The 12462-nt window shown below is 55.9% G+C and overlaps 1 protein-coding gene across 1 annotated transcript in view; it reads right to left on the bottom strand.

Annotated features, from left to right (window-relative positions):
* Positions 1-1632: 1632 nt before the first annotated feature.
* The window catches only part of Ntn1 (netrin 1), a 174631-nt gene continuing 163801 nt past the window's right edge, over positions 1633-12462 (bottom strand). Inside the window, exon 7 of the mRNA XM_076870712.1 lies at positions 1633-2049. Within this exon, the coding sequence (XP_076726827.1) occupies positions 1721-2049 (329 nt within the window). The 3' untranslated portion in view covers positions 1633-1720. The remainder of the gene's footprint in view (positions 2050-12462) is intronic.

The raw sequence follows: 12462 nt of genomic DNA, 5'->3' as shown, positions 1-12462 counted from the left end.
GCCACATATTTGCTGTGTAACTTTGGCCACACACATGCCAGTTTCCCTGTTGGTGAAAATGGGGGCAAGAGACCCTGTTCCAGAGGGTTGTCATAAGGACAGGCTAGGGACATGAAGGTAAAGTGCCTGGCACGCAGCAGGTGCTCAGTAAATGGCAGTGGTGACGCGGGCAGAAGCAGAGGAAGGAAAGGGAAGCGAGCTTCATCCTTGGTATGGCCCTGTAAGCAGCCAACCTCTGGCAGGGAAAATAAAACCAATTTCCTGACTGAGTGGCCTGGCTCCCCTCTCAGTCAGCTGCCCAGTGTGAAGATGGGGCCAGAAGCCCCAGGGCAGTGCAGAGAGCTCAGGAAGGCAGGAGCCCAGAGGCACCAGAGCACAGGAACAGGTCCTGCGAGGCAGCCAGACCAAAAAGTCTGGGGCTGCCTGCTTGAGGACAGTCTCTAGGAGGCTTTGGGAAGGAGGGCTGGGCCCAGTGGAAGGCACAGGGGGTCTTCAAAATGAGGACGGCTAGAAAAAAGTGGGTGAAGTGCTGCCCAGGTTAGAGGAAGACAGCTGTGAGGGCAGCCACTCTCCTCCCTTAGGAGCCAACATCGAGGGAAGAGCAGGAAGTGGTCATGGGCGCCCAGGAACATGGCCAATCCTGGCCCTGGTGCCTAGGACCTGGGCACTTTGGCTGAGCCTGACTCAAGGAAGCCCAGCCCAACTGCCTTGCAGCCAGCATGCCCATCCAGGCCCTCTCCAGCTGTTGACACTGCTGAGGGGCCTTGTGGGAGCTGATGTCATTACACAAATAGTGTCATTGCTGTAAACTCAGCCAGTGCTCCTTCCCCCTCCCCTGGAAAATGTCATAAAAGGGGCTGGTTCCAAGTTTCCAAAAAGGAAACTCTCTGGGAGGTTTTGCCTTCATACTGCCTCCTCCCCCAGGCAGCTCCAGCATGAGGCAGTGACCACCCGGCTTGGGCTTCTCAAGGGTGTCCTTAGGCCCACTGCCCTCAGGATGGGCCAGAACCCTGGGCCACTCCAACTCCAGGCAGGCACCCACAGGGGCCTTCTCTTCCCCCACCCCACCCAGGACCAACCCAGCAGGTGGCCGTGCAGACCAGAGGCCCCATGAAGAATGCTGGCTAGACAGGCTGCTCTCACCCCCCAGTACCACCCCTGCGTTTCAGATGGGGCCCAGGATGTCAGAGCTAGGAGAGGAGGTTTTATCTTTTGGTGATTTGGTTGGGCTTGCTCAGAGCCCCTGCCCAGGCTGCTGGCCTGCAATTTCACAGTTCTCCTCACGCCCCCTTCTGCATTACCAACAACGCCAAGCTCTGCGGGCCCCACCGGTGCCATTCAGTGCCATCCCTCAGGCCCCAGGGCAGGGTTAGCTCCCAGCCCCTCCACGGTGACCCCACCTAGCCCTAGGGAAGCGCATTTCTGCTCTGGAAGGAGCCCCGTGAGGTAGCTACGTCTGGTCCTCATTTCTCCAGGGCCTGGCCTGCTGCGCACCCTGCCCTGAGTGTGCATGCACTTGGCTCCCGCTAGGGGTGCACAGAGTGGGGCTGGGGGAGGGGCAGTCGAGGGCCCCGCCCCCGCTGTAGCCCCGCCCCCACCCTCCCCCCTCCCGGGAAAGCCCTCTTGGGCCAAGTCCACCATGGCAGCCATCAGCTGCACAGGCTCAGCTCACTCTCAGCCGGGCCCGCGGTCCCGAGCCCAGAGTGCTGCTGCGTGTGGGTTAGGCCTTCTTGCACTTGCCCTTCTTTTCACGCTGCTGGAACTTGCGCAGCCGCCGCGCCCACGTGTCCCGCCACTGGATCACCAGGCTACTCTTGTCAGCAACGATGCCACTCTGGTCGGGTGAGTCCTCGGCGTTGCCCAGCAGTAGGTACTTCTTGAGGGGCTTGATTTTGGGGCACTTGCAGGCGATGTCACGCGAGCGGATCCACAGGCTCTGGTCACCACGGCGGATTCGGCTGGTGCCTTGCTTGTACACGGAGATGATGTTCACCGTGAACTTCCACCAGTCCCCAGCCTTGTCTGCCTTCAGAATGTGGATCTGGACAGCTGCAAGAAAGCACAGGCAGGCCAGTGGGCTAGGGGCAGCAAGTGCAGCCAGGGTTCCTAGCTTCTGGGGCCAGGTGCATCCTACCTGCTCCTCCCTCTCCAAGAGCCTGCAGAAAAGGAAAGGGAGACCCGGAGCATGATTGTAGAGGATACTCCAAGAGACAATGGGCAGGTAAAAGCCAAAAGGATCCTGGCCAAGGCTCCAAGCTTTACCTCCTGTTTTGAAGGTACCCTCCAAGTGCCTATGGGGACAGGTCCCCTCTTGGCCATTGCTTTGGTCTAGTATATCTATAAAGGCCAGGTGAAGCCTACAGGAACTGACCATGCCCCTAGCACTCTGTACAAGGTCCATCTGCCCAGAGCAGGTGCCCTCAGTGACAGTGCAGGCCATTCCTCAGCTCTGTACCTCCAAAGGCCACAATCAGTTAACATCAAGCTTCATGACACCCTGGGACACATAGCTTTGATTTCTACCCAGACTAAGCTGAACATCATGGGGCACCAATACCTAGGTATCAAAGAGGATAACCTGGTTTTGGATTATGCTTTTTCTTGAGTCCTGGTACTGTTCTGCCATTCCTCTTCCTTCCAGTTACCTGATGCAGGAGTTAGTGGGGGTGTGCATCAGAATTCCCTCAATGACTTCCAAAAACACAGTGTTAATGCCACCCCCGATTCTGATTGATCAGAGGTACGTGGGGCCCAGGGGACACTGATCCCCCTAGACATAAAGGATCAGTGCCCTAGTGTGGGCTTACAGCTGTTACTCCTGTGGGATAGTAAGGGCTAATTTAAAAATACGAGGAAGTGCTTTTAAAAAAAGTGGGGAGTAAGAGGCTTTGTGAAGCACAGGTTAAAGTAAGTCCTGGGTTTCCTTTCTACCAAACATGGGTGGGATGGTTTCCTAACCACCCTGACTGAGGAGCCCTGGGGGTCATGCTTCCTGGTATGGGGAGCAGCTCTCAGCGGTACTCACCTCCCTCCAGGGGCAACTTGCTTGGCCACCTTCCTCATCCCCGCTTTCCCTTGCTGAGCCCACCCGCTGCGCTCTGTACTCTTCTTCATCCCACTGAGCAGGGAAGTTTGTCTCCTGGGCCAGGGCAACAATTTGAAGAAAGTAACAGCCAGGCAGCCTCTGGCTTCAGCTACCATCAAGGCGCATCCCCACAGGAGGCCCAGTGGTCATCACCTTCCAATGTAACAGCTGCAAGCAGGGCACCCACCCAGAGGTCTGCCCGACACCTCTCTCAGGAGACCACTCAGCCACCGTCACCCCCAGGGGACCTCCCAACTCCTCTCCTGTGCCCACACTGGGCCCAGTGTAATGGGGAGGGGCCCCAAATGCTGTCCAGCTTGATCCTCCTGGAAAAAGGGAAGTGGCAGGTTTTCCCATATTTTCATTTCAGTTGTTCCTGGGCATCCTGAACTTTGCACTCCAGTCTGAGGGCTCCAAAGAATAGCTGCCATGGCAACCGTTTCCATGTTTTTGTCACCAAGGTTCTCAACACTCAGTGTGAACTCTGAGGGTAGGGGCGGGGGGAGCCCTCCAGCCCAGAGAAGTGGCTGGGCTGTGTGGATTTGACTGTGCAGACGAAGGTCACCGTGGCAACTGAGTGCCCCTCAGCTAAGCAATGGGGGAGCCACCCCCGACGTCCCTAAGAGCCTCGGTTTCCTCTCTCCAGGACTGAGCTGAATACAGAATGAGTCTCCCTAGGGATAGGGCTGTTTCCCTGCATGGTACCTCAGACCTCTGGCCCAGCCACAGTGTCCTCCCACCAGGCATCGGCTGGGCCGGCCCAACCAGGATGCTATAGAGGCAGCTCTGGCTGGGGCCCTGAAACTATGCAGCTCTGATCCCAGGCCCCAGTCATCCACCGGTGATAGGGGAGGGATTATACACGCCACCAGTTCCTATATATTGAAGCCCTGACTCCTTAGAGACAAGGTCCTTACAAAGCTAATTAAGATGAGGTCCGGAGGGTATTCTTGTAGGGATCAGGGCACAGACACAAGGATGACCCCGTGAGGATACGAGGCGAAGGCGGCCATCTACAAACCAAGGAGCAAGACCTCAGGAGAAAACAGCTCTGCTGATGCCTTGATTTCAGACCCATGGCCTCCAGAATCTTGAGAAAATAACTTTGTTGTTTAAGCCACTCGGTCAGTTGTGACACCATGCTCTGACAATCTGGGAAACCAATACAATGAATTGAGGACTCTGGGTCTTGGCCCAGGCAGGCTGCTAGGGTCTAGCCTGGACAAGGTCTAGCCTTGGACTGGTACCCCAGGTTGGCCTTCTTACTCCCTGGAAGGCCTGCAACTCTGTGGCCCTTCATAGGAGAAGGGCTGACAACCTCTCCTCTCCCTAGCCTTAGCCTGAGGGACATGTTTAACATGGAGGGGCACCTCACTATCCTCAAGAACCCAGACAAAGCAATGGATGCTGGTCAGGTGGGACAAAGCCTCTGGCCTCCTGCTACTCCCTGGGTGGGATCTGCCCCAACTGTAGGGTGAGACAGCACAGGCCCGGGGGCGGGTGAGGGTAGGATTCATGTGATTTTTGCTGGAAAAAAATCCACATTTCTGCTGCCCTTGGCAACACCTCTGCACATTACACAGCCCACCAAGTATGAGCTGCACACGCAGTGCACGGGCCAAGTCCCCACCGTGCGCCACAGCTGAAAATATTCAAAATACACATTGCAAGGGTGACCTCAAACAGACCTGCTCCACGTGTGCTCCTGCAGCCACACAGCATACCACCAGGGCTGCCAGCGAGCTGCTGGCTCAGAGCAGGGAATGACCGGGGTCACTGAGCTACATGAGCCTGGGGTCCCCATCAACCCAGATATGCCTATGATATCACCCATCCAGGGGACTGGGCACGGTGAGCTTTAGGCAGCTCTGCCCATCCCAGGCCCGTAGCCCCACAAGGCCAGGCTTCTTACACCCTCCTCTGGTCTTCATGTCCGTGTCCCTCCCAAATTCCTATGTTGGAAACTAATACCCAACTTGAGAGTATTAAAAGGTGGGGTCACTGGGAAGTGACTAAATTCTAAGGGTCCACCCTCATGAACAGGATTAATACCCTTATAAAAGAGGATCAAGTGATCTCCCTGCCCCCCCCATCACGTGAGGCCAGGGCAATGAGGTGACGTGTTTGAGGCAGAGAGCAAGCCTCACCAGATAAGGAGACTGCTGGCACCTTGCTCTGGGACCTCCCAGCCTCAGAACTGTGAGCAGGAAGCTTCTATGGTTTATAATGACCCAATCTCATTAATTTTGTTACAGTAGCCCGGATGGACTAAGACACCCACAGTGAAACACCCCAGGCCACCTACCCTCCTTTCACTGATGTCCTCAACAAGACTAGCACTTCTGGCGAGGATCCCCCACCCTCTGATCAGAAAGGGTGGAGATGAGATGAACCTCAGGAAGGCAGACCATGAAATGAGCCCGAGGAGATGCGCTCCTCAGTGCCCACTGGCTGAGAGGAAGCGGGGGGAGCCGTAAGGCAGTTGTCGTTCTCTGAAGTGGAGACAGAAGAGTCCCCGAGGCAGATGGTGGCAGGGGACCCCCCCCACTATAAACAAGAAATGGCTCCATCTCAGGGCTGCAGATCTACCCTCTCCTTCTCCAAGTAAGTCCTGGCTCACCACATAAAATAAGGGCTCAGCCCTAGCAGCTGCTACTAGTGAGCTTTACTTTGTCCCTTAGCAGAGACCTTGCTGTGACTCCAGGGCCCAAGGAGGAGGGAGTGGGTGAGGATGAGGGCAGACGCGGTGCCTTGAGCCACTTCCCTCTTGAATAAAGAGGTTAGAATTCAACCTGCTGCCTGCCCCACCCCTGGCTGCAGTGTGAGGCACTGACATGTCCTCCTACAGGAGCAAAGGGTACCTCAACCGCCCTGGAGCAATTCCAGGACATCAAAGGCAACTTCCTAAGTGGGGGAAGCTCCAGGTCCCATCCTGTATTTGAACTCCTCCATTGGAGGGGTCTGGCTGCTGCGCCCATGGCAGCCTCGTCCTCTGCCCTAGCTGGCTCAAAAACCCGACTTCCTCCTCTCCCAGCTCTAGGCCTTCCAAACCTGGCACTGCCACCACCGTGGAGCTGACCCATGCTTCTGAGGCTTGGGGGAACTCTGGCTAAGATCAAAGCTCCCGGCCTGGGCCGGGTCCTAGGAACGCTGTCCATACAAGAAAGATGCTGCTCAGCCACTGCCTGCTGGAACCAATCCTTAGAGGAAAAGGCCTAGCACGGGCTAAGCCACCTGCTGGAGGGACCCCGGGGACAAGTTTCCCCTGACAAGGCCTCTGCAGGGAGGCTTCCTGCGGCTTGGAGGTCTCCTAGATTTATGGGCTGTCCAGGTGGGTGGGTCCAGCTTGGGAAGGCTTGTCACCCATCTGCCCCAAAACAGTGGCCAGGATGAGCGGGGGAGGACACGAACCCCACAGAAACCATTAAAACGGTGCAGCCCTGTCAATCTCTCTGTTCAGAAAGCAAGTCATGAGCCACAGCTGTTTCCATAAAATGCAGCTCTGACCACACTCTCCCCAGTCCAGCCAAGCCTGGTTCCCAGGGCTCATCTATCTGCCCAAAGAAGCAAAGGATCACCGCAGCTGAACCCAGTCACAGGTCTCCCAGGCTGCCACCTCCTGCAACGTTGCCTCGGACCTTGCACAAGAAAGGGACACCCAACTTAGGAATGACTGACGGTCTTCCCCGCTCAACCAAAGAGGTCTCAGCAGCAAAAGCCCTGCGGATGCTGCCCAGGTGTCCCCTGCCAGGCTCTGGTACTTGGGCTTTCTTCTTGGGAGGAGAGAGGGCTGGGGGTCAGAGATGACCTGCTTATCCAACTCAAGAGGGTTGAGAAGTGGAGTCAGACTCATGGAAAGACACCAGTCTGGTTCCCTGCGAGATGGACTCTGTCCTGGCCAGTGCCACTGTGTACCCCAGGCTCACAAGAAGAGAGCAGGGGAGCTTGCTTTGCAAGGAGGGGGGGGGGGTCTGGTCCCTGCCTGGCCCCACTGGGGACACACTCCTCAGTGGAAGGCACATTCAGCCTGGTGAGGAAAGAGCCTGCAGCCTAGGAAGGGAGTTGAAGGCCGCCTCCTTTGCTCCTGGGAGGAGACGTGGAAACAGCGTGGCAGGCTCCTAACCCGGTGCTCCTCCCAAAGGCTGCTACAGGCTGTTGGAGAGGGGGCACTAAGGCCTGCTCCTAGCGTCTGTCTACACAGGCAGTGGAGCAGACGGGTAGATGGAATCACATGGTCTTGGGGAGGAAGCTCCAGGAATAGCAACTGGCACTCTGGGGTCCTCTGCACCACAGGTACACCATGTGATCCATCCCACCTCGGTGGCTCAGGATTGAAGGGAGCAGCATTTTGTGATCAGGGAGACAGAGCCAGGGGGAGAAGACAGGCAGTACCTGGCTGTGTCCCTCCACCCAACACTATACCAGCATTCTGGGCAGATTCCCCCCCCCAGACCCCATTCAAAGCCTTAGCATCCCTATCTCTAAGATGGGAAGAAATACCGGATGACCTCCCATAACCTCTTCAAGCGACGACTCCTTCCTGAAAGCAGGGTACTCAGAGAACACTCTAGGAACAGAGTGGTCTAGGACCTGGGCGCTGCCTCTCCCCCTCAGCACAGCATTCAGCCCCCCCCCCCAGACTCCCAAGGAGTGGGGAGGGGGTTGTGGGCTCAAGGACTTTTCTGTCCAGTTGTCACTGGGGCTGTCTGGCCCTCCCTGCCCAACATGGTGGTCACCCACATTCCATGACCTCAGGCTGACTCACAGGCACCCAGCTCCACATCTGGCCTCCATCTGGGGCTGGCACTCATGGGGGGAGGTCACATCTGGCTGGGGGAAATCAGAGGATCCCCAGGGGGCCAGTGACCCTGGGGAGGGGTCAGTGAACCTCTGAGGCACCATGCCACATGCTGCTGGCTGGACTGTGACCTGTTTTCTGAACCTGGGGACTATGCCCATGGGAGTTGGCCTTCTGCCTCCCTGGCTTTTGTTGGAGGGAGTCCCCAGGGTGCTCCTCTGATATCCGTGCCCACACCCCCAAAATCACTCCATGCAGCAGATTGGTAACTTCATCTCTGTGATAGGACTGACAACCTGTCCAACTCTCGGTACTTGAAAGGACAGAGCCTGGTCGGGGGCACGAGTCTTGACCCCAAGGTCATGAAAGAAAGGACAAGGTGCTCATGAGGGGGAGAGGCCAGCATCCATGGAGACCCCCATGTCCCTGGGGTTAGCTGGAGGGAAGGAGTCTGAGTTGTGAGACCCTCCTGTCCCCCCTGTTCATTACTTTGCCAATAGAAGCCCCTAGGCAAGAGCTGGTCTCTGTCCAGCACCTCCACTGTCACAGCGTCACCCCCAATGTCACATTCTTTAATCCACATACCACAGTCCTCCCCCCCACCAGCCTCTTTGCTACGTTCACCTGGATTGCCTGCTGGGTCTCCCATGCACCTTTCGACGGGGGCACCCCCATATCTATCAGAACTCTGCCCCAGTGCCCAGGCCACACCAGCACATATGCAGACACAGGGCCCAGCGGACCCCGCTTCACTCCACAGATGCCAACAGCGCTTCCCCCTCAAGGAAGCATCCTGCGAAATCCTCCTCAGGAGGAATGCTCAAGACGGAGCATCTTGTGAACAGCATTTTGATTTTCCATCGGGTGGTGCCAGAATGTCTTTCAACAAAAGGGGTGACTAATAAACATTTCTGGGAACAGATCATTTTTCCAAGAACTGGCAAAAGTGAGATGATCTCACCTTTCAGAATGTGAGCTGCCTGCCTGCCGATCCAGGGGAAGGAAGAGGTGAGGGGCAGCACCCAGGCCACCTGAGGCAGACACCAAGGGCCCAGGAATCGCCCCCATGGGGTCAGGGTGCATTCTGTGGCTGAGGAGGCCGATACTGGCCTCTCTCCCCAGACTCCCTGAGTGCCCTCCTTGCACCAGCATCCCACATGCAGGGTTCTCCAATCTCACCAGGCTGGTTGAGCTTCTGGGCTTAGAAACTTCTCTTTGTCTAGATCTTTGCTTTGCCCAGTGAACACCGGCCACTCGGGCTCCCTCCTCCAGCAGCATTTCCTCCTGATCCCCTCCAGAGGATGCACTGTGCTTTGCTTAGGCCCATTTAGGCTGTGACCAGGCCATATGTCCACCCTTCTGTGGCTCTCATCTGTGTGTCTGTCTCGCCTCCTAGACTGGGAACTCCCAGAGGACCATGCGTTCAGCAGGTCTGAGAGCTCAGCACCCAGGATAAGACAGGGCACACAGCAGGCACTCAATGAATGTGTGCAGAGGGAACATTCTGGGGGTGCAATGGGTGTGAGGGACCCACACTCCCATGATGGTGTGTGTGTTGTGGTGCCTGTGAGCAGCCACAGGAGATGGAGGTGGTGAGTGAGGACCAGGCAGGGGAAGCTTTGCCTAAGGGAAGGAAGGGAGAAGGGCCAGAGGAAAGCCAGGAAGCCCTTCTCTGCAGGCCTGGGTAGGAATCCTGGCCTCCAGGTGAAGGCATCTCCCGGCAGGTAACTCCAATGGGATGTGGTCTGTGATGGTTCAGTGGAATGCAGGATTGGGAGTGAGCACACGCGCTCTTACACACCCGGGCACACTTGCTCTGAGAAGTCACACAAAGTGCCCCTCCAAGGTGTGGTTTTCCCGAGAAGTTGCCGAGAGTTGCTAAAAACGCTTGTAAAGGATACACCCCGTCGACCTTCTCCTTGGCTCTTTTTCAAGTATTTGCAAGGTGAGCCAGATTCCCCTAGAGGGCAACAGAGGGCTGAGGTGGCCCAGCAGAGGTGGAGACAGGTGACAGATGACAGTGTCTCTGTGGGCTCCTGCCCCTTAGAAATGGTACCGGGCAGAGTGTCTCGTTTAGAAGACTGTCATGTCCCCTTAATTGCATTTCATAGAACAGATAAATAAACTGAGGCCAAGACTGGTAAAGCTCCCTGTCTACAGTCACACAGCAAATTAGGAATCTGTAAATCTCCATACTCCGGGGCCAGAACTCCTTTCCCTCCAGCAGGAATGGAACAGGCTGCCTCTCCTGTGTGGGGTCTTTCTGGGCAGGGGCCTCTCTGCAGCATGGCACTGAGACCCTCTCCACTCCTTCCTGTCTTGCTTGGTATCTACCTTGAACCCTTCCAAGCTAGGCCCAGGGCACTAGCAGACACATCTGAGCAAGCGCAGGGGCAGCACCCGGGGGCCAGCGCCTAGGTCTTTTCCCACAGGCTTCCTTGACCTGAAGCCTTCTCTCCATTTGTCACTGCCCAGGGTCAGCGGATTCCCAAACCCGTGGTCTCCAGTGGCACCCTATCAAGCCTGGAGGAGGAAGGGGTCTGAGGCCTTTGCTCAGCAGGGGTGACAAACCCAAAGTCCTAATTAGCCACTTCTGGAACATCCAAGTAACCTGGATGGAAAGGAAATGTGTTCCCTAATTGGCCCCCTGCAGGGCTGTCAGTCAGAGAGGAGCAGGGACCACGCAGCCTCTTCCTCGGACCATGGCTTCGCCTCCGATCCTGAAGCTGGCTGCCTCCCACCCATCTTCTCCCTGGGCTGGCCCACATCTCCCTTGGGTGGGAGGGAGCCCCCATACACACTGCATCCAGGGGTCTAGGGTCCTCCATGAGGCCCAGGAGATCCCAACCTGGAGACCACATCCCCAGCCCCCTGCAGATGCCACTTACTCATCCCTGAGTCACACCCCCTCCTGGTCTCCTCTGAACCATCCCTAGAAACCCGTGTGACCCCCAGTTCCAGACCCTTTAGACATTGAGTTGGGTTGGAGAGACTCCCCAGCTCTCAAATGCCCCCAATCTACAGAGAGCTATGAAACCAGAACCACACACACACACTATGGTTTGGATGTGGTTTGTCCCCACCAAAACTTATTTTGAGGCCTGGTCCCCATTGTAATGGCATTGAGAGGTGGTGGGGATTTAAGAGGTCATTTGGGTCATGAGAGATCTACCTTCAAGAAAGGACTTAAGTCGTTCTCAAAAGAGTGGGCTAATTATCTCAAGAGCACATTGTTATAAACCATCTGTTCCCCTATGTTCTGTGGTCTTTTACTGGATCCCACTTCTCTTCCACTGTCCCCTATGAGCTGATGCAACAGGAGGCCCTCACCAGAAGCTGAGCAGGTACTGGCGCCATGCTCTAGGACTTTCAGGACTGAGTCAAAATAAGCCTCTTTGCTTTATAAATTACCCCCAGTCTTGGGTATTTTGTTATAGAAACAAAATAGACGAATACAGAATCCACCCTTCCCCACAAGGGACACTGGAGAATGGGACAAGGCAGTATGAGGCAGCAGATTAAGACATTGAGACCTACTGTGTACTACTGTCCCACATATAGGATTTAAATAGATGGGACCTATAAAAACTTAAAATGAGCAACAAAGGTATATTCATTTCTCATTTTAATTTTTTACAGGTGTCCTCTACGTGGGATGCTGGGACATAATGGTTCGTTGGTGATACAACAGGCCTAGACCTTGTCAGGTCCCAGAGTGGGGTCCCTTCATCTCCCTAGAACCTGCTATTCCTCAGGTCTTCGATGGCAACAGACATGTGGACATCTGGGTGACACACCTGAGTGGCAGAGATGATGTCTGGGAAGGTAACCACACCAGGCTGTCCTTGACCGTTCTGGGCCTTGTGACAAATGGGGTCCTGGGGGCTAATACTGATGGAGAGGGAAGAGCCCAAGGAGGCCGGGCCACCCCTTGGCTGTGTGACTGAGCAAGACCCCTGACCAGCAGGGCCAGTGTCCCCATCTGTAAGCAGAGGCACTGAAGCCCACCATCTCCAACACCAGCTTCATTCTGATAAGTGTGGAAGTCCCATATGGGCAAGGAGAGGGCTCAGTCAGGGAACAGAGGGTCTCCTGGAACCCGGCCGGGGGGTGGGGCCAGCACAGCCCTGGGCTCCTGACTATAAAGGAAGGGTGTCATGTTTGGAAGGTAGAGAGGGTCTGCTTACTGAAGGGGCCAGGAGCCTCCTGGAATATCAGAGGCGAAGGAGGCAGAGTCCTGGAGCCAAACCCAGAACAGAGCTTCGAGGACAACAAATCCAGACTGAGTGATAGTCAGGTGGAAAAAGGGACCCATTTTGGTTAAAGTCTAATTTTTCCTTCTTTTCCCCTTGAAGAACAGAATAGAAGCTGCAGGTTGCACCTTCCAGAAACCCAACTTCCCCTTCCCTAATCTCTTCCTCCCAGGGCAGCTGCCCACAGGATCCTTCCCCAAAGACCAAACCCCAAACAAACAAATATGACTCTTGCCTCCAGCAGCCCACCTGGTCCCTCCCCCTCCCACTTCCCTGCCCAGTTCCCCCTGGGCCTGTGCAGACCAAGGAGAGGAGGGACATGAGAG

This window comes from Callospermophilus lateralis, chromosome 11, assembly GCF_048772815.1.
Source record: "Callospermophilus lateralis isolate mCalLat2 chromosome 11, mCalLat2.hap1, whole genome shotgun sequence".
In the NCBI taxonomy this organism is placed as follows: Eukaryota; Metazoa; Chordata; class Mammalia; order Rodentia; family Sciuridae; genus Callospermophilus; species Callospermophilus lateralis.
This window is presented reverse-complemented; position numbering and strand designations above follow the sequence as displayed.